Source organism: Bacillus rossius, chromosome 1 (genome assembly GCF_032445375.1).
Source record: "Bacillus rossius redtenbacheri isolate Brsri chromosome 1, Brsri_v3, whole genome shotgun sequence".
Classification (NCBI taxonomy): Eukaryota; Metazoa; Arthropoda; class Insecta; order Phasmatodea; family Bacillidae; genus Bacillus; species Bacillus rossius.
In genome coordinates this window covers 102,686,160-102,707,776 of record NC_086330.1, presented here as the reverse complement: position 1 = coordinate 102,707,776, position 21,617 = coordinate 102,686,160, and the positions used below count along the sequence as shown (strand labels likewise).

At 36.9% G+C, this 21,617-nt stretch overlaps 1 protein-coding gene across 4 annotated transcripts in view; it reads left to right on the top strand.

Moving 5' to 3' along the window:
• LOC134540990 (inter-alpha-trypsin inhibitor heavy chain H4-like) overlaps window positions 1-21,617 on the top strand; it is a 149,830-nt gene that overhangs the window by 59,378 nt on the left and 68,835 nt on the right. For all 4 annotated transcript variants that reach the window (XM_063384130.1, XM_063384121.1, XM_063384104.1 and 1 more), the window contains 2 exons: window positions 17,790-18,178; window positions 19,380-19,670. In XM_063384130.1, the coding sequence (XP_063240200.1) occupies window positions 17,790-18,178; window positions 19,380-19,670 (680 nt within the window). The remainder of the gene's footprint in view (window positions 1-17,789; window positions 18,179-19,379; window positions 19,671-21,617) is intronic.

Here is a 21,617-nt window from a genome sequence, read left to right as displayed (position 1 = left end):
CTTGAAAATAATTTTTGTATTATCAGTATTAATTATTTTTCACAAGCTATTACTCAAATGGTCAGAATTCAAGACTTCCATAGTTTACATAATGATTCAAAATTTCTGTAGACAAAGGCTTAATGAAAATTGGTAAAGGATTCATCTGCTCATTGTGCTGTTGCACTCCGTAACATTGCATGTACTCATACCTGTTGTCATGATTTTTTTATATTTTTTTTTGCAAACTGGACATCATGTAGGCTCAATTTTGTGAATTTTGAAAATAATTACTTTGTTATGTAAGTTTTGTATTTTAATCATATCTAAATGTAAATTGTGAGAAATGTGAAACCTATTTATAATCTAAAGTGAAGTGCTTCAAGATATTCATGCAACAAAAGGAAAAACATTAATTTAAAGGACTTTATAAAAATAAATATTTGTGGTGTTTTCTGTTGGTTGTAAGAGCCACGTGATGAGCCAGTCGGCATTTTCTCTCTACTTGTATACCTCTACACATACAAAGCAGTGCCATTGAGCCTAAGGTCCTGGATCTTTCCTGTTGTGTCCACCCCACAAGGTTAACCTAACCGACTGAGGTAGATAGGGCAGAACAAATGGTAGCAGAGCTGGTGGTTCTGGCATTTTGTTTTGTTGTGTTGCTTGTGAAGGTGTAGGATTTTTTTTCCTTGTATGTGTCCCTGCTTCAGAGATTTGCATGGCTTGGGGATGGCAATAGTTTGTTTTATTAATTTGGTTTTAGTATAAGTTTTGTAAGTTAATTGTTTACCATGACGTCTACTATTGTCCCTGAGTTCTTGTTAAAAGATGAACTTATTTTTGAGTGTCTTTCGCGTGGTCTCCCATGTGAAAACACCACCACTGCCGTTTTGCGTAAATCTCTGCGCACTGCCCTTCAGAGTAATGTGCCTGTTGTTAGTGGTAATTTAAAGAAAATTGACCCTAATGAGGAATTTTATTTGGTCTCAAGTAAAATCCTTGTGTTACAAGAATTAATGACAAATCTTGTTGATTATGAGAATTTTGCTCTTACTTTGCCAAGAGTGAGAAATAGGTTGAGACATCTGGAGCGATTCGTTCAATGCCTGTTAGAGTTACATTCTCTTGTATTGTCTGAAGTGCAGGTTGCCTCATTAAAAAATGTTTTTGCAGAAGTTAAGAAACTACTTGAAATTAGAATTAGATTTTTCCCTGTTAAGAGACCTGAACCCTGTGTCATCCATGGCACAAGTCTGTGATCGCCTTGTTGGGCTAGCATTGCCCTCTGCCTCTAATCAGCATCCTACTACTGCACCTATTCCAGGTCCTTCTCATGTGAATTCTGATCCTACTGTGGTTGATTTTGCTAACATAACTTACACCACGGTCAGTCAGCCCACGAGTTCTAATTGTCAAGTCACTTTCAGTAATGCATCATGTGTACCACACCCAGTGACAACACATAACATTTCGCTGCCTAATGTTTTTGGTAAATTGACTCACCCGCTAGAAAAGATGTTTAAAGATTTCCAGACCACTGATGGTCTGCATATTCCTACCTTTTTGAATTTTCTCAAGCTCATCGTCAAACTGAATCAAAGTAATAGTATACATGAAACTCAAATTTTAGAGGTTATATACCCTTTTACGCTCGGTCCATTGGCTGAAAGGACACAGTTGGCCATTACACATGTTTTTGTTCGATCAGTATCATGAAGACATACTTAGTTTCTTCATCCCATCTAGGCTACTGACCCAACTACAGTTGAATAATTACAATAGATTACAAAAACCAGGTGAACATCTCGCGGCATATGTTAATGAGGTAAAAGAGGCGGCTGCTATTTTTCGTTCACGAGTTAGTGAACAGGAGGTGATTAAAACCATTTTAGATGAGCTTACACCTGATGAACGATCCAGATTAGTTTTTTTTAATTAGGCCTTGTACATTTTCTGAACTGGATAGGATGTGCATTCACTCTCAAAATGTCCGCTTTGCGGACCATCACAGAAATGTGTCATTTTCTCAGTATTCTGGTAATAAACAATTCAAGTAATATTCTAGTCCCCGTATTGAAATTCAACCTAGCCAAAATACGGTATTTAGGACCTCAAACTCACGAACTCAGAATAATATGCCAGGAAATCAGAATCAAGCTCATCATTGGCCTATCTGCCATTTTGTAAGAAGCCTGGGCATGTAATAAAAGAGTGTAGGGCACTAAAACAAAAGAAAAAGTTTAAAGCAGGGCTGTAAAGTGAGCGGCTTCCCCTGCAAAACTAACCAAGCCAATAATTCTCAATACAATGCTCACCTATTTCATTAAATCAAAACTGCCCAGCATTTTCAAAGAAACTTTGGAACCAAAATTCCTTTAAGCTGGTCCCAAATCATAATCGTCGTCTTGGTCTACCTAGTTTTGTGGGTTTAAATCCTGCCCCTGTCCCTCGTATAGCACTAAGTTTCAATAATTTTGAAGAAGAAGCTCTTGTAGATTCAGGATCCACACGTTCCATTATTTCATATGATTTGTTTACTATGTTAAAAGCAGCAAACCTAGTCAAGTTTGTGGAGAAAGGTGATTTTAAGTGTTACACTGCATCTAATGATGTGTTACCCATATTTTGTCGTGCGACTATCAAATTGAAAATTGCAAACTTTATTTGGATGTTTTCATGTTTAGTTTCTATTTCTAAAGATGTGATTTTAGACTTTATACTAGGAGCAGATTTTATGTCTCTATCTGGACTTGTCCTAGATATGCAGGAAAAGTGTGTTTTTGTTAAGTTTCAACCTAACCTTAAAATATGTTTTGTGGACACCAAGCAGCAAAATGATAACCTTGCAGAAATTTGTAGCATTGCAAAATGGGTCATAAGAATATTAAGAATAAATTTGAGGTGAAGGATATTTTTTTTTGTTGATATAGAAAACAGTTCAGATATGTTAAGAATTGTTATTAATTACTTTGGTTAAATTTCATGGAAAGCCTTAAAATACTTATTTCCTTGAGATACTTAATTATAAATTTGAGGGTTAACTCTAGTTCATAATAATTAATGTTGATATTTGATAATTAATGTCAGTAATTAAAGCAGTATAGATTATAATTTTACAGGACATCATTTTTAAACAAAAGTTTTTATATGAATTTCAACTTTGTTTACTAAATTTTTAACATTGTATTTGAATTTTTTGGGTAATTTTATATTCTATTGGATACTGCTAGTGTAATATTTTGAGAATAGTCTGGAAGGTACAGAAGGAAGAGCGGACAGGCGCGACACTCTGGCGCCAGAAAGCTATTTTTCACTTTGTAAATGCGTGTTTGGGATTTACGCGTCACGTTGTACGCACAGCTGTAGCGACCGTCTGGAAGGGTCTCTGGAGGCTACCACTAGCCAGCCAATCAGGGCAAGCCCTGGCGTCAAGTGATGTGCCCGCACGAATTTCCTTATATGGTCATGTTTTGGAATTATGTGCGCTGATTGGTCAGTTGGCCCACGGGGTTGCCTCCCTTGTTTTCACCTTTACAAGGGAAGGTAATCTCGTCGACCAAGTCACTTGTTGCTCGATCGTCGCCGAACTCGGTCGCGTCGTCGGCAAGTCACGAAACAAATGAAAAATTATTAAGGGACAATTTAACGCCTAGGGGCTGGGGCCACGCCGTAGTTTTTTAACCTAATTGCATTTTTTTTTTAGGACTATGTATTAGAAATTTAGGCCCTAGGCGTCGGCATCGGCCCGACTCGTGTGATTTCGGTCCGCGATCAACGGTACCTTGAGTTAGGTAACTAACCAAGGGACATTACTAAGTTTTTTTTTTCTTCTTTGGCGAGTGACAAGACTCCTCGACCATCAACGGCAATATGTATGGTGCTGTGGTATGTATTTGGACCTCATCCTATCAAAATTCAAAGATATCGTTAAAATTTGTATAAGAAAAGACAAAAACTGTACAAGTAACGAAGTTTTTCTAATTAAATTCATTTGTAAAATTGTGTGTTGAAGCCATGTAACGATGAGAAAAAACATTTTTTTAAAGAAATAAACAAAGATAATTTAATAAACTCTTTTATTTCCAAATAAAGCAGAACCTCAGGAACATTGTTTGTTTTGTATTGTTACGTTTCTATGTGTGGTTAGCCGGGCAAAAACATACAACGTAACAACATGGCGCCCAACGTGGGGCACGAATTTAGACACTGCCTGATGATAAAAGTAAACATTCGGAAAATCAGTAAAAACTTATCAAGTAAAAGCCAATCATGTCTAAATTAACTGTGGTAATACTTTTTGAAACATCGGCAAAATCATAACTTGTGAACGAGTGATTCGAGAGTGGATCGTGTGATCTTCGCGTCGTACTTGTAAACATCAACAAACGAAAACGAGCGTGAGAAGCCAGCATTCACCGTATAAGAACATCGCGGGACATCGTGGGAAAGGAATGCGACGAGAACTACATTTTAGGACATCGTAGAACAGCGCTTCACAGAACATCGTGGGACACGATTCGAGCAACATCGTGGGACACGATTCCAGCAACATAGATCATCTCGGTACTTCGCGGGACAACGAGGGATGAATCGCCGGAAACAGCAAGTCTAAATTGGACAGAAACTTACATTTTTATGGTCTAAATTTTGTATTTGTGGTTATCATTGTTAAAGTTTTTTTTTTTTTAAATGTGTTTTTAAAGGGTTGTTTACGTTTTTTGGTCATTTATAATAGTAAAACCAAAAGAAAAATGAGTACAGACAGTCAGGATGACCTTTCGGGTTTTCCTGAAACTTCAGGAATGTCCGATCCTAATTTGAATATTGAATTAGTGCAGGAGCAGTCGGAAAACATGGAACAGCCTGCAAATGGTAGTCCAGTAGAGGTTATGGGGGTTCAGGTATGTCTAATCAAATGTTAGAAAAATTAATGATAATGATGGATAACATGTCACAAGGGATGCATAACATGTCACAAGGTCAGACTGAATTCAGGTATATAATGGAACAAAAATTAGATGCCACTAAACAGGAACTTACACAAGAAATTATACAAGTAAGACAAGAACTAACAAATACAGTTGAGAGCCGATTTAATGCACTTAAGAATGATCTTAATGAACAAATATCTTCCTGTGTCTGTAAAGTAAATGATTGTGAAGTGCAGATTGAGGAGGTACAGTCTAGGTTAAACACATGTGAAAAAACAGTGAATCAAGTTCAGATAAATTTAACACAAACAGGTAAAACCGTTCAGGAACATAGTAATAAAATTTCCGAACTTGTACAACATAATGAAGGTGTACAAAACAAAATAACCAAGAATCAAGGGGATATCACAAATTTGCAGTTAAAAGTAACTGAGAATTCCCAAAATATCTATTACAATGAAAAGAAAATTCGGGAAGTCAAGGAGAATTTTGAGGCTAATGTTGAACAAATATTTACAGAAAATTCAAAAATAAATAACCAGTTAGAGAATTTCAGGGATGATGTGGGTAGAGAGTGTTTACAAAAAATGGAGGAAAAGTTGAGTAAGATTCGAGGGGATGGACAGGGTAATATTAGAAGTTCAGTTTTAACTGTAGACGAAGTAAACACTTTCGAAAAAACAGTGCCTAAATTTTTTGGGGATGATCGAGGAGCTACTCCAATACAGTTCATCACCAAATGTGAGAAGGTATTCGGCTATCTTAGGGGTTCGGATGAGCAACAGGTAGAATTGTTTATCACTAAATTGGATGTGGATGGTGTTGCATTGCAATGGACAATACATAAGAAGAATGAATGGAAAACATTTAAAAAAAAAAAAAAAAAAATATATATATATATATATATATATATATATATTTGCCAGTTGTGTATGTATTTTTTTAGAATAATTCAATGAAACATTATTATGAACAATCAGCTGTGCAATGTTTAAAGTATGTTTATGTTGATTTTGTAAACAAATTAAGGTCATCAAGAATTTTATCATGTTGGACTAGTGAACTATAGTGAACATTTTGCATATTTTTGAAAGATTAGTAGAGGAAAAGCTGAGTAATATTAGAGGGAATGGACAGGGTAACATTAGAAGTTGTTTCTTTGGGATGAAATATAGGAAAATTTTGTGTCAACAGTTTTGAAGTGATAATGTTGTCAATGTTTTGTTGGTGCAGATATGAGGAGTGGAGATATTGGTGAATTTGTGAGTTAAAGTGGTTATTTCATGGGATTTGAGGAGTTTATCATAAGCAGCAGAGAATTAGAGTAACAGCGGTTTTTAAGGGATTTTAAAGGAAATAATTTGTTTTGAGGTTATTTGTCGTCGTCGAAGTTGAAGTTTTTGTATTTGTCGTCGTTTAAGGTGGTCGTGGAGACGTAATTCCTGGAGTTGAAATTTTTATCGTCGTTAAGGTGGTCATGGAGACGTAATTCCTGGAGTTGAAGATTTGTTGTCGTCGTCGAGGTTTCTGCCGAGGTGTAAGTTTTTGAAGATGTTGAAGTTTTTGTGTTTATTCATCGTCGTTGAGGTAGTCATGGAGACGTAATTCCTGGAGTTTAAGTAAGTTGTTCAGAGTTTTTTGCTGTTATTGAGGATTCTTCGTTGACCAGGGGGTGTCTGCTTGAAGCTTGTAGAGAAACCAGTTTCAAAGTTATTTGTATTTTGCACTGATGAGAGGGAGATAACCGTTTGTGAAGAGTTGTTGACACTTTGTAGTAAGAGAGATTTTTCAAATTTTTGGCTTTTTGACAAGGAATTAATATTGCAATATTTAAGAAACAGTTTTTTGAATTTATATATAAACAAATGTTTTATATTACTTATGATGCATCAGGTGAGGCAGTTGGTGCTATGCTCTTCCAAACGAGTTTCAAGGAAGGGGATGAAGTCTTAATTGCTTCACACAAGTTGTCATCCCTTATAGATGGTAAGATACCCAAGTTTTTCAAATTGTATGATGGGCCATATGAAATAAAGGCTGTGGTAGGCCACAATGTTTACAGAGTAAATGATGCTAATTGGCACGTCTCTTTACTCAGACCATGGAAAATTAATTAAGTGTAAAATAAAAAGGGTAAATTTTAAGCAAGTTGAGTATGTACTTTTTTAGTGTGAGTCAATGAAACAATTTGGACAATCAGCTATGCAAGGTTTGATTATTGTGTAAAGTATGTTTATGTTGATATTGTAAACAAATTAATGTCATCAAGAATTTTATCATGTTGGACTAAAGTAAACTATAGTGAACATTTTGCATATTTTTTAAATGACAAATGAACATGAAATTCCAATGAAATGTTTTGTTTGTTTAATGTTGTCTCATGGGAAGATGTTAACTGAAATTTATTATGAGTTATGTTTTCGGAAAATGATAAAAGTTTGAAAATGTTTGATATTTTAAATTAAAATGCTACACATATTGGTAATGCTAAATGTTTGTTTTGAATTAAATAACAGGGTGTCAATATCCTATATTAAAGGTATGAAATGTAATACTAAAAGTTAATGCATAACAGTCGTCGAGTTTTGAAGCTGCAGAAGCAGTTGTGTGTTCATGATGGCCAGAGTTTAGGTGAATTTTTTTGTATTGCCCCTAAATAATCAGCAGATATTTTTTTTGTGAGGTGTGGTTTGTGAGGCAGTTGGGGGGCCAGGAGGTTAATTTTAAATATGTTTCCGGCATGGAGTCCGATGTTTTTTTTTGCAAGGGTGAGTCCCTTCTCCTTGGTCGCTTCCACCCCTCATCAATGTTAATATATGTGCTGCTGTTGCTGAAAGGGGAGGTATGATTTGAAAACTGAGGAAGGACATTAGTTCATGTAATTGGTTTTTCAAGAATATAAACATACGACTGTGTCATAATGAATTGTTTGTCATGCCATGAATGTAGAATTGTCAACTTGTTGTTTGTGGAAATTTAAGTGAGGAATGCAACACTTACAGTTTGATGCTCTATAATCAAGTGTTGTGTTTTTTGTTAAAGATTGATGTGCCACTTTAAATTGGTATGGAGAATTTAAATAATTTTTTGTAAGTAATTTTTCAATGTTTGGGTTATAATTTTGTAAATTTGTTTTAAGGATTTATAATATGAAAAGTCATGGTTTGCTATTATTGTGTCAAGATTTGCATTTCTAATTTTGATGTTAATTTGTTACATTTGTTTACACTTTTGTTATGGTATGTTATTTCTTTTGTTTCAACAATTTACACTTTTGTACTTTTTGATTTAATTTTGCAAATTCAATCAAAAAGTAGGGGGGGTTATGTAGCATTGCAAAATGGGTCATAAGAATATTAAGAATAAATTTGAGGTGAAGGATATTTTTTTTTGTTGATATAGAAAACAGTTCAGATATGTTAAGAATTGTTATTAATTACTTTGGTTAAATTTCATGGAAAGCCTTAAAATACTTATTTCCTTGAGATACTTAATTATAAATTTGAGGGTTAACTCTAGTTCATAATAATTAATGTTGATATTTGATAATTAATGTCAGTAATTAAAGCAGTATAGATTATAATTTTACAGGACATCATTTTTAAACAAAAGTTTTTATATGAATTTCAACTTTGTTTTCTAAATTTTTAACATTGTATTTGAATTTTTTGGGTAATTTTATATTCTATTGGATACTGCTAGTGTAATATTTTGAGAATAGTCTGGAAGATACAGAAGGAAGAGCGGACAGGCGCGACACTCTGGCGCCAGAAAGCTATTTTTCACTTTGTAAATGCGTGTTTGGGATTTACGCGTCACGTTGTACGCACAGCTGTAGCGACCGTCTGGAAGGGTCTCTGGAGGCTACCACTAGCCAGCCAATCAGGGCAAGCCCTGGCGTCAAGTGATGTGCCCGCACGAATTTCCTTATATGGTCATGTTTTGGAATTATGTGCGCTGATTGGTCAGTTGGCCCACGGGGTTGCCTCCCTTGTTTTCACCTTTACAAGGGAAGGTAATCTCGTCGACCAAGTCACTTGTTGCTCGATCGTCGCCGAACTCGGTCGCGTCGTCGGCAAGTCACGAAACAAATGAAAAATTATTAAGGGACAATTTAACGCCTAGGGGCTGGGGCCACGCCGTAGTTTTTTAACCTAATTGCATTTTTTTTTCGGACTATGTATTAGAAATTTAGGCCCTAGGCGTCTGCATCGGCCCGACTCGTGTGATTTCGGTCCGCGATCAACGGTACCTTGAGTTAGGTAATTAACCAAGGGACATTACTAAGTTTTTTTTTTCTTCTTTGGCGAGTGACAAGACTCCTCGACCATCAACGGCAATATGTATGGTGCTGTGGTATGTATTTGGACCTCATCCTATCAAAATTCAAAGATATCGTTAAAATTTGTATAAGAAAAGACAAAAACTGTACAAGTAACGAAGTTTTTCTAATTAAATTCATTTGTAAAATTGTGTATTGAAGCCATGTAACGATGAGAAAAAACATTTTTTTAAAGAAATAAACAAAGATAATTTAATAAACTCTTTTATTTCCAAATAAAGCAGAACCTCAGGAACATTGTTTGTTTTGTATTGTTACGTTTCTATGTGTGGTTAGCCGGGCAAAAACATACAACGTAACAAATTAGTACAGACAGCAACAATAATAAAGAAAATGACCCATTGAATCATTTACCTCACCAACAGCGTATCACTATCAAAAATTTGTGTGAACAATTTCCTAAGGTTCTAACCTCAGAATTAGGACTTACCAAACTGTTGGAATACGAAATCAAACTTAATGATAAAAGTTATGTCAAAATTCAACCTTACCATCTTGCACTTCCCCAAATGAATCTTTTGAGAAAGGAAGTGCAACAATTTTATTGGATAAAGGGGTCATTGAGCAATCTACTTCACAGTATACGAGTCCCGCATTTTTGGTCCCTAAACCTAACGGCAAACAACAAATGGTTGTAGACTTTTGTAGGGTTAACCAAAAAAATGAAATTGAGTCTGTTCCTTTGCTTCATTTGCATTCAGCATTTCATTGGTTTTCTAAGGCAAAATATTTTACGACCATTGATCTAAATTCAGCATACCATCAAATAAATTCCTTTGAAACAGGAGTCAAAACCAATTACTAGTTTATGTGTACCATGGAATTAATACCTATTTACTCGTGTTCCTTTCGGTCTTGCGACAGGTGCACAGGTTCTCACATGATTATTGGATCAGATTTTTCATGATATCAAATTTAAATTTGTATACAACTATTTGGATGATCTGGTGGTTTATTCCGAAATTTTGAGGAACATTACCAACACCTGAAAGAAGTACTGTCTCGTTTGGAAAAGGCAGGTTTAAGAGTGAATCCCCAAAAGGTTAAATTTGCAGTTCAGGAAATTTCATTTCTAGGTCACAAAATTTCTTCTCAAGGCATTTCCATTGACCCTGAACGCACCAAAGCAATTAGAGATTTTCCACCACCCCGTGATGTCAAGGGTATAGCCAGATTCATCAGTACGATTCAGTTCTTTTGAAAATTTATCCCTAATTTAGCGGAAAAAGTCCTCTAAATCACTTACGAAAAAAGAATGTGAAATTTGATTGGGGAGAGGAACAACAAAAGGCATTTGAAACTTTGAAACAGGATATTATGAGTCCACCGGTTTTCCGCATGGCGGATTTTTCAAAACCCTTTATTTTACAAACAGATGCTTCTAGTTCAGCCATAGGAGCAGTTTTGGCACAAGAATTCGATGGTGTTAGACACCCTATTGCATCTGCATCCAGAACGCTCGCATTTCAGGAGAAGAAATCATCGATTTATGAATTAGAATGTTTGGCTGTTGTTTTGGGTATCGATAATTTCAGACCTTATCTAGAACATGCCCGAATTTTTGTTGGAAACAGATAACCAAGCGTTATCGTGGCTTTTGGCTCACCCACGCCAGCTAGGCAAAATTGTTCGTTGGGTCATGAGAATTTCTTCATTAAAGTTTAAAGTTCAACATATCCGTGGAACACAGAATGTAGTTGCGGATACCCTTTTACGCATGTTTAATGATACACAGGTTGATAAATCCCTAGATGAAGCTGCTTGTAAAGTACTCTTAACCGATTTTCCCTTGGCTTTCAAAAATATTCAGGCTCATCAGGAAGAGGATGAAGAGCTGCATAAAATTGTAACGGATTTAAGATCTGGTATTTCCCAGGGTCCATATTTTTTTATCTAAAGGTATCTTGTATTCAAGAATTCAAAATAACCAGAAACGTATTGTGCTACCTAAAATTCTGAAACCAGTTGTATTTGAATATTTTCATTCCTCACCTATTGGTGGACACCTTGGCATTTATAAAACTATAGAGGCTATAAGAAAACTTTTTGTGTGGAAAGGTATGCACAGTGAAATTTCAGAACTAGTTAAGAAATGTTATCTGTGTGCTTTTAGCAAACCTGCTCAAAATACCCATTTGGGTTTAATGGCATCAGAGGTCGCTGAACGGCTGATGCAGAAATTATTCATTGATTTTGTTGGCCTTTTGCCAAGGAGTAAGCAAGGGCATAATATGTTGTTAGTTTGTGTTGATGCCTTTTCCAAATTTGTTTGGCTTATTCCACTTAGAAAAGCTGATGCACCTTCCACTATCAAAGCTCTTCAAGCTCAGATTTTTCAAATTTTGGTATTCCATCTACTATAGTTTCAGACAACGAATCTCAGTTTACTTCTAAATTATTTAAGAATATGTGTTTCACCCACGGGATACGCCACATTACCTTGTCTCCATACTATCCTCCGCCTTCGCATGCGGAAAGATTCAATCGTAATCTCCATTCAGCATTAATTGCTTTCCATGCGAAAGACCAGTATAGTTGGGACAAGAATTTAGTTTGGCTACAAATGGCTTTTAATTATGCCCGCCATGAATCTCATAAATCTACACCATTTAATTTAATGTTTACTTTTGCACCGAATAACCCTTTGTCAAATCTTTGGTGTCTAAATGATTTGTTACCACAGGACCCACAAGGTGTTAAGGAAGTTTGGACAGCTGCCCTCAAGAATCTGAAGCGGTCTAATGATAAAAGTCTTTTTAAATATAACAAGAATCGTTTTGCAAATCCCTTTCGGCCAGGTGATCTGGTTTTGTGCAAAGCACACCCTACCAGCAAAGCCGTCGATAAGAGAATTGTTAAATTGTCTTTTCGTTGGTCAGATCCATACCAGATCCAGCGCTTTCTTACCCCTGTTACAGCTAGCTTAGTAAACCCTGACACGGGAGTTTAAGTGACGAGAGCTCACATTTCCCATTTGAAGAAGTATTATTCCCAGCCTTCAGTTTAAGTGTGCATTGTCTACGAATTGCAGCCTAACTTTGTGTCTTACTGTTGGCATGTTTTGTTATTTGGGTCTTTGACTCAGTTGATCGTGTAATGATCACCCACGTGTCCTAGTCTTTGAGTCCCTCGTAACTTTTGTACTCGAGTATTAATAATAAATAAAAAACCATGGTACTAGTTTTTTTAAGTTTTGTTGCAACATTTTTTTTTTTTTATGTTATTTCATGGGAACAAGTTTGGGTGTATAATGTAGTATGTTATTGAATTTAAATGTAAATCCAATTATTTGTTTTCTGGGTTAATATTTTCCAGTTGTTTTTGTGGGATCTCGGGTCAACATTTATTTGACCACATGTCTGTTCTGGTTATGTGTTTTAGCGTATTTTTTCCGTCTGCTCCGGGATTTTGGCACCTACGCCATGTTCGGGGCGGGGAGCCTTTTTTCGTGTCTCTTCTATTTGGTTCTCGGCGATGTTACGGTAAACCCTCTCAACTCTGGTATTTTATTCGAAAAGGAAGATCCATTGTTGTTCTCGGACAATTTCTATTCCGTCGTGTTGAATTTTGACTTGATACAATTGGAAAATCAAAGTAATCAATTGGAGGTGGCATTAAATGACAACATTATTAAAGTGAACAATGTACACCGTATGGAAAACGATTCATGGAATGAAAACTTTGCTTTTGTGATCCACTAACTTGAAGATAATTTTAATCAGTGGCGTCTCGTCAGGGCAAGCAAGGCAAGCAGTGCTTGCCCAGGCAGTTTGCAGACAATGTATTTTTTTAATAAATATTTTATTCAGAATAGTATTTTACTTTGGCTTGTGCAGTTAGGTGTACGTATTTTTTACATTATCTTCTTGGGACCCAATACTGTGCGCTGTGCGCTATAAGAAAAGAACTCGTTGACACACAAAACATGCTGTTTTAGAAGCGTTGCTAGGTTTAGAAGCGCTGGTAGGACCGCTTTCAGCAGGAAGGCTGCCGCAGTAGTTTCCTTTCGGAAGGGGGGTGGCATGGTACAAAGGTTCGAGGAGGGGATTGGCTGTAAAAACACGTGGTAGAAGCTACGAAGGTAGCGCTTTCTTGCCGAACTCAAGCGAACATGGCCGAAGCAGACGGTGGAATTCTTCCGCCGACTGCTTCGGCTATGTCCACTAAAGTTCGGCAGGGCAGGTGGCGAGGTGGCGTTTCCGTTGGCGGTCGTCTCTCAGGGCGCGCGCATCTCTCTCGCGGGCTGTTGGCTGGGAGTTCCCTGCGCCCTATTGGGTAACCAAAGGCTGGCAGTGCGTGGGGGATTTGTGGGCGTACGGGAGGCGGCCTAGCAGTGCCAACTGCTACCGACCGCGTCCCGCGGGTGGCGGATACGGGATCCTAGCTCGAGAGTTGCAATCTCGCTTGAGTGACTGTGAATAACCACGTACCAGTTAACAGAGTTTATGATCATGTATGAAGATAGTTTATTTTGTGTTGGTACAAAAAATACCAACATTTAATTTTTACTATTCTAGTACATTTTTATGAGTTTCTTCTCTTTATTTTAAGTACTTACTTTGCCATGTGTTGTCTGTTTATATATTTTGTACCAGATATCGATGATACTACACTCCCACTTAGTATATAAATAATGTAGAGTAGGTCTTTTATTATCAGAATAATGTATGCCAAACATTATTATTTTTCAAAAATAGTTTATAATTTAAAAAAAATGTCAATTTTTCTACCATGGAATAGTCAATGTTCAGTTAAGAAAACTACTTAAATAGCACCCTTTTGTACCTTTAAATCCATATTTTCCCGGGGGAGGGCCCCCGGACCCCCCCCCCCCCCCTCCTCTCCACCGTGTTTTGGGGTGAACGGAGTTGTTGCTTTCCCTCATGTAAACCTCACGCCTCGCCACTGATTTTAATGCATATAAATCAGAGACCAGTGCAATGACTTCTTTGTTGCCTCTAAAACATTCTCGCACTAAACGTGGTTTGCTTGATTTCGGTGGGAAAATTTTGAAAACAGTGTTTGGAACCCTTGACAATGATGACTTAATTAGTTTGGAAGAACGTCTCAAGGAAGTATCACTTAGGATGAAATTTCGGCTAGTGTTTTGAATCATATGATTGTTGTGCAAAATTTAGAAGAAAGAGTGATTAATAACACGAGACTTGTGAGAAATCTAGCAGATCATTATCTTGATAGCCACAATGCATTTTTTAAGCTTTTTAATAATTCAATTCACGAGATTTGGGACAAAATTATGTTAGTGAATTGGCGAGTTGACTTGATATATGTTTTATGGTCTTAGTTCGGTCTAAGCAGTAATTTTTAATTGTTCATTGAATGTTGTTTTTAACATACCTCTTGCCAATAAGGACAGCAGTTTTGAGTCATACCGTGTCTTTGCTTTTCCATTTTTCTTTCACAAACTTAACCATTACCAGTTTCTAAAGGTTCACGATATCCTGTTAATCCTGACAGAAAACCTTTTGCTCCTGTTAACTCTAATGTTCGGTCTGGTTGTAAGAAACATGGCATAACCTTATGTCCCTCTGTTTTTCCTTTTTTTGATTCCCATGTCAATAGTTGTGAATTTAAATTTTTCCTTGGCAAACCTTTCTTTGAATTCTGTGATAAATCTATTGTTTCCTTACAATTTCCCTTTCTTCCTGAAGACAAATTCTTTATGGATTTTTCAAGCAACACGTCCATTGATGTTACCTTTATATGTCGAACTACTACCAAATCTCTTTCACCGTTTACCATACCTATAATCGGTAGTGGTTTTATCAGTAACACCTCACATTGTGATATTGTAAGCCCTTTTTTTTAGAACTTTTGGTTCTGTTAGTTCATCCTTAACTTTCAATTTAACCTTGCCTACTATACATATTCCTAAAGTATATTTTAATGTAAGTAAGTTGACGTTCGCCCCATTCACTAATTTAACTTTAAATAACTCCATTATTAAAGATATCAGTAATCTTTTAATATCGCAACCCAGTGGTGCGCCTTTTCATGATGTGATTAATCTTCTACGACCTCACCAACAAGTTGAATCTGTTGTCAGTCTTTCACAAAAAAACGACACGCCGTGATGCTGTTAACGATATCCTATTATTCACATAATAACAGTCATTCTTCCACATGCAGCGGTCAGGTCCGCTGCCTTCAAACTTCGCGCTTCGCTGCGGGCGTCGGCACATCTTCCCCTCCCTCCTTTCCCCTCCTATTGTTTCTCCTCGCCTCCCCTCCTGGGGTTGGCGCATGCGCGCTGTGCTGCTCCGATGTAATATAAGCAGCTGGCAGGGTTTTATTCGGTCTTGTCGATTCTACTTCTCCAGCTTCATTACTTCTTTTGTCAGTCACGAGCATGTAGTCAGCGTGAGAGCGACCTCGGGGGGGGGAGGGGGGGGGGGGAGAGCATGTAAGTGTATTCTTTCTTGTGAGTGACGCGGTGGCCCTTGCCTTAATGTAACTTGAACGTTTTGGCTGTCTTGTTTAAATTCTCTTTCGGTCGCCACCTAGAAAATTATGTTTCGATTAACTTCTCTGCCGTTTGTGCTTTTGTGTGTTCAGTAATTTCTATCAGGTAGTAACTGTTCTCCCCCGAGACGTCGACCTTGTAAACTTATAACAGTATGTAAACTTTCTCGCGAGTATTAATTGGTGATTCACGTATTTTCTTTGTCTTTAGATTCAATGTAATTTTCTGTATTCGTGGCGTCTGCCTTGTGTGGACACAACGGCCCTCTTGATGGTCCGTATAGGGACCATACCACTGTTATGCAGATGTGACTTGCGTTGTTCATGGCCTTGATAGTTGTAATGCTCGTCTACCTAAATAATTTGTGTGTATCCATTGACGTCATATTGTTTAAGGCAAACATATTTTCTGGAGTTTGTATACCAAATTTATATGTATGTATTAATATTCACAGATAGCATAACTTATTGTTATTGTATTAGCATCAGTATTATGTATTGTGTACCTTAAGTAGGCTTCTCGCCTAATTAAATGAAAACCGTTTAAATAATACCTTATGTAATTGAAATAATCTGTCCCTTTGCAGTCCCTGTTCACAGATACATTTCCTTAGTCCATGCCATGCTATGGCCCCTCTTTGCTTATAGGAAGATAAGCTTTCACACACACCTTTTCCTCCATTTTCTAACTCTCTAAACTAACAGCAGTGCTACCAACTCGGTAACTATAACTATACCTACGACACAAAATATCTTTATTGCCGATAACAGAATCCAGTTCCTACCTTAACATTGTTGCTGTATCCTTATCCTCTCTTGTTGGCCTTGCCATTTTTATTCTCAGCTTTGCTCTTTGGTTCAAGTTTCGGTCTCAAACGACCACCCCTCCTAACTCTTCCTCTGCTATACCTGCAGGTACTATCTTGATTCCCTTAGCATCATCCTCCATCGTGGAATAATTGTATCTTGTTTAATGTTTTTTTTTGGGTGTTACCATTGTAATGGGTTATTTTAGTTTGTTTGTGCACTATTGCCATCTGCCAGCTGTGGTGTGCTTTGAAGGGGGGAGTGTGTGCCGTTGCACTCCGTAACGTTGCATGTACTCAACCTGTTTCATGATTTTTTTGATTTTTTTTTTTGCAAACTGGACATCATGTAAACTCAATTTTGTGAATTTTGAAAATAATTACTTTGTTATGTAAGTTTTGTATTGTAATCATGTCTAAATGTAAATTGTGAGAAATGTGAAACCTATTTATAATCTAAGGTGAAGTGCTTCAAGATATTCATGCAACAAAAGGAAAAACATTAATTTAAAGGACTTTATAAAAAATAAATATTTGTGGTGTTCTGTTGGTTGTAAGAGCCACGTGATGAGCCAGTCGGCGTTTTCTCTCTACTTGTATACCTCTACACATACAAAGCAGTGCCATTGAGCCTAAGGTCCTGGATCTTCCCTGTTGTGTCCACCCCACAAGGTTAACCTAACCGACTGAGCTAGATAGGGCAGAACATCATTATGATGCAGAACTATTTCCATAATATAACACAGTGTTAAATCAATCGTAAATGATCTATTATTAGGTTTCTTTCAAGGTTCAATTTATGTAACCATTAGACGTTTAAACACTTAATCAGAGTGTCAACAGGTCAGGGAAGTCATTAACTTCACAAACAAAAAAAACTGGACTGGACACAAAAGTCTTGAGAAAGTCCAGAAATAAACAGTAATAATTATAATGTAACAAAACTTTAATTTCCAGCACTGTTTGCTAATTTGCATTTCTTTCTTTTTTACTACAGTTTTTGGTCTCACATTTAATATAAATAGTAGTTTGAAAAAGTTTACTTAAATTATGTGTATACTCTATGCAAAGATTTTTACTTAAATTAAAAATCAGTTTGTACATATATTTCATATTGTGTTTGATTTTGCTTATTATATATGAAAATGACACTAAAATATTCAAATATTACTAAAATATCCTGAAATTGACTATCCAGGTGTTTGTAGACAACCTGTTTATGTGTTTGTTTGAATGTTTTCACAGCAACAAACATTCACGGAGCGTTGTTGAGGGCGATCGAGGTGGCGCACCTGTGCAAAGGACTGCACAAGGCAGGGAAGATACCCGGGGTGCGGCCCGAGCCGATGGTCATCTTCCTGACGGACGGCCAGCCGAACGTGGGCGAGAGCGACCCGGACCGGATCACCTCGCTCGTCACGGCTGCCAACGGGGATGTGGGGGCCGCTCTGTTCAGCCTGGCGTTTGGCGACGACGCGGACATGGGCTTCTTGAAGAAGCTGTCGCTGCGCAATGCAGGGTTCGCGCGCAAGATCTACGAAGCAGCGGACGCGGCGCTGCAGCTCGGCCAGTTCTACCGCCTGGTGGCATCGCCCCTGCTGGCGAACGTGCGGTTCCAGTACCAGGACGGCGAGGTGAGGTTGGCTGCACCGACAGTAAAGGGTGACATCAGCCATGGTCTGTGGTGAGGAAACATCTCAGCATTGCTTACAGTCGTATCGGGAAACCATGGAAAATTGAATTCCAAATAACAGACAGAATGGGATTTGAACCAATTCATCACCTTATTTACATCATTACAAGTTATACTTTTTTTCTCTTATCTGTACTAATTTATTTATTGTTTTGAATTTTGTACAAGTTTGAAAATTTGCAAAATTTTATTAATGTCAAATAGTAATGTTCTTAAACACCTGATAAAATAATAATATCTGATAGTTAGGTTTTACATAAATGAGCATTTGACTGTTTTGAAGTTGGCTCTATGTTAGTGTTCTAAGATGATGTGCTCTGCTGGTAACCATAACCAATTTTTTTGTCTTAAATTTTAGTACACATTTTTATTGTCTCTCAGTATTTCAGTTCAGAAGGAAGATCTGCTCTTTGAAAGATTATTTGAGGGAAAAAGAAAAGAAAAAAAAAAATTATATAGTTTTTCTGGGACGGGTGTGTTTTCATTACCTCCATGGAAGGGAAGACAGAGAATGAATGAATTGTTGATAAACATATCATCAACATAAAGGTCAACAGAGATTGTGTGTTGTGAAGTGATGCGAATGGAGCATTGACAAAATGCATTGAGTAGGAAAAATCCACTGGCTCAAGGCAATATCTGCCACATTTCCCACTTATGGAAAATCTTAAGTTTGCCCCCCAGGAAATTGAACCTGTGCCTTTTTGGTGGGAGGCAAGTGATTCAAACACTTGACCACTGCTACCTTAGAGTCATCATCATCAACTGCTTCCAGCCTGTGGCAGGATCAGCAAAGTAAAATGCCACCATCTTCCTCTGTCACTCCACCATTCCTCATCCTTCACTTTGTTCCATTCTTCTTCTCTCACCTGCACTCCTTGGTCTTCCTTGTACTGTGTACTTCAACTCCTTCATTTCCCTAGGCAGCCTGTATTTCTTCATTCTCAGGGCTTGGCCATACTGTCTCATTGTTTCTTTTTCCCATGATCTCATTCAAGTCCTGTACTCCTGCCCTTGCTTGCACCATCTCATTCCTGATCCTGTCTCGCCTCGTAACTGCCAACATACTCCTCATAAACTATTGGTCTGATGAGGAAGGAGAATAAAGGAGTGTTTGTAATGCATGGCCAGTATTCTTGCAGGTTGTGTCTGGCTCCGTTACGAGCACCAATTTCCGATCACTGTTCGGAGGCTCTGAGCTGGTGGTGGCCGGCAGGCTGAGCTCGGATGCACTCAGCGGGGAGATGCTGAGCGACTCGTGCGGGGTCCAGAGGTCCTCGTGCATCTGTAAACCGACGGTGCTGCCGAAGCAGGAGTGCGAGTACATGGAGCGCCTGTGGGCGTTCCTGACCATCAAGCAGTTGCTGGACCATGTCGCGGCCGACACGGATGTTGCCGTGAACAAGAAGCAAGCCCTCGAGCTTGCTCTGAAGGTGAGACCACTCTCTCTTTCTCTTTCTCTCAACTCTCTATTCTTTTTTTTGCAATCCCCCTCTTCTAGCTCTCTTTTCTTTTCTCTCTTTTATCTCTCTTCTCTTTTTCTCCTCACTCGCTCTTCTCTCTCTACCCTCTCTCTTCCTCACAAATTTTTGTAAATAAGAAATGACAATTAAATAATGTAGGTTTTCTTTTTGAATATTTTTGTCATAATACAAATTTACATACAATAACAAAAAAAAACCTCTGAAACAGTTAGTTTTCAGCAAGGTTTGATAGACTTAAATTGTTCTTCCTTACCTGTTAATGTTATTAGTGGGCTATTTATGTGCTATTAAGGTTAATTCTTAAAACAAATTGCAAGTACATAAAAAAGTTTTAAAAAACTTATCTAGATATGAGAATAAATTAAACTATATGTAACGGTACTCAGTTGGAAAAGTAAATGATAGTTCGAGGTGGTTCATATGTCTTAAAAGCTTCCAGCACAGGGGTGAGGAGCATGAGACATACATGGGTCGTAAGGCAAAGTAGGGGAAGAGAGTAAGTATCAGTAGAGTGCAGCCCTGGAAAATCTCTTTTTTTGTGGAATTTTGATTTGAGTGCTGTACCAGTTTTAAATACCATGTAGTACGTAGTAGGCTTGTGCAAATAGGTTTTTTTTTTAAAATTTGAATTGAATATTAAATTATTTACGAATAGTGAACATTTTTCAAATTTAATTTTAAAATTCCATAAAAAAATTTTTTTCGCATCTAAATGTTCAAAAAAAAAAATTATGCCAAACACACTAAAATGAAAGAGAGATAGATATATATTGGAAAAATATTATTTTTATATGGAACCATAATAGTATGGTGTAAAATGAAGAAAATTAAATACCTGGCAATGAATTTTCTCAACTATGTAATATAATTTTAAGTTAGAAAACTTGTTAGTTAATACAAGTGCTTACTTACATTAAAATAGATTATTTTAGTAATATTTAATCATTACCAGAGACGATTTGTTTTAAACAATAAACATGTAAACTTATGTATGTACTATGTTGCAGAAAACAAATCCAAATGTAAATAAATTTTCTTGGCTTAATACATGTTACACTTTTTAAATTAAATCTTTATAATTGAGTCCCACTTGATGTGCATTAAAGTAACAATGAAAATTTACTTACCAAAACATTAATTACATTAAACACATACTATCAGTAAAAATAATTTTGAAGGTGATTACAAATTAGGATAGCAACAGAATTATTTGTTTTATATACAATTATAAACTTTAAATGTAACAATCCAGAACTTCTCCAAACAAGTCCCACTGAGAACTGTGAAGCTATCACTTATTGTTCTTACTCTTATTTTAAATTATCGTGAAGGAAAGTTATTTCATGTAGTTAGTTTGAAATGTTTTCCAAATTTAGGAAAGTAGACCGTGAAAATCGTGTTTTCAAAGAAGAATGGGAACACAAATATTTGTTTATACTTAATAAGGACATGAAACCTCAGTGTTTAGTTTGCCTTCAAGTGCTAGCTGTATTAAAAGAATACAATCTCAAACGGCACTTTTTATCAAATCATCAACACAAATATGAAAATTGTTCAGGCGAGTCAAAAAAACATCTTGTTGAACAATTGAAAAAACAAATTTCTCAGCAAAAGAGTGTATTCACCAGTGTGTCAAGAAACCAAGAAGCATGTTTTTTAGCCTCATATTTTGTTAGCTACAAGCTAGCGAAAGCGAAAAAAACACTATGTGATGGGGAATTCATCAAAAACTGTGCAGTAAGAATGGCAGAATCATTTAACGAAGGTAAGGTGGCAATAGAGTTTAATTCTGTATCTCTGTCAAAACCAACTGTTACTAGGAGAGTTGAAGATACCGTATTAGCAATCAAATACTGACAAACCTGAAAGGTTCTATTTCTGACTTCGTATTTTTCG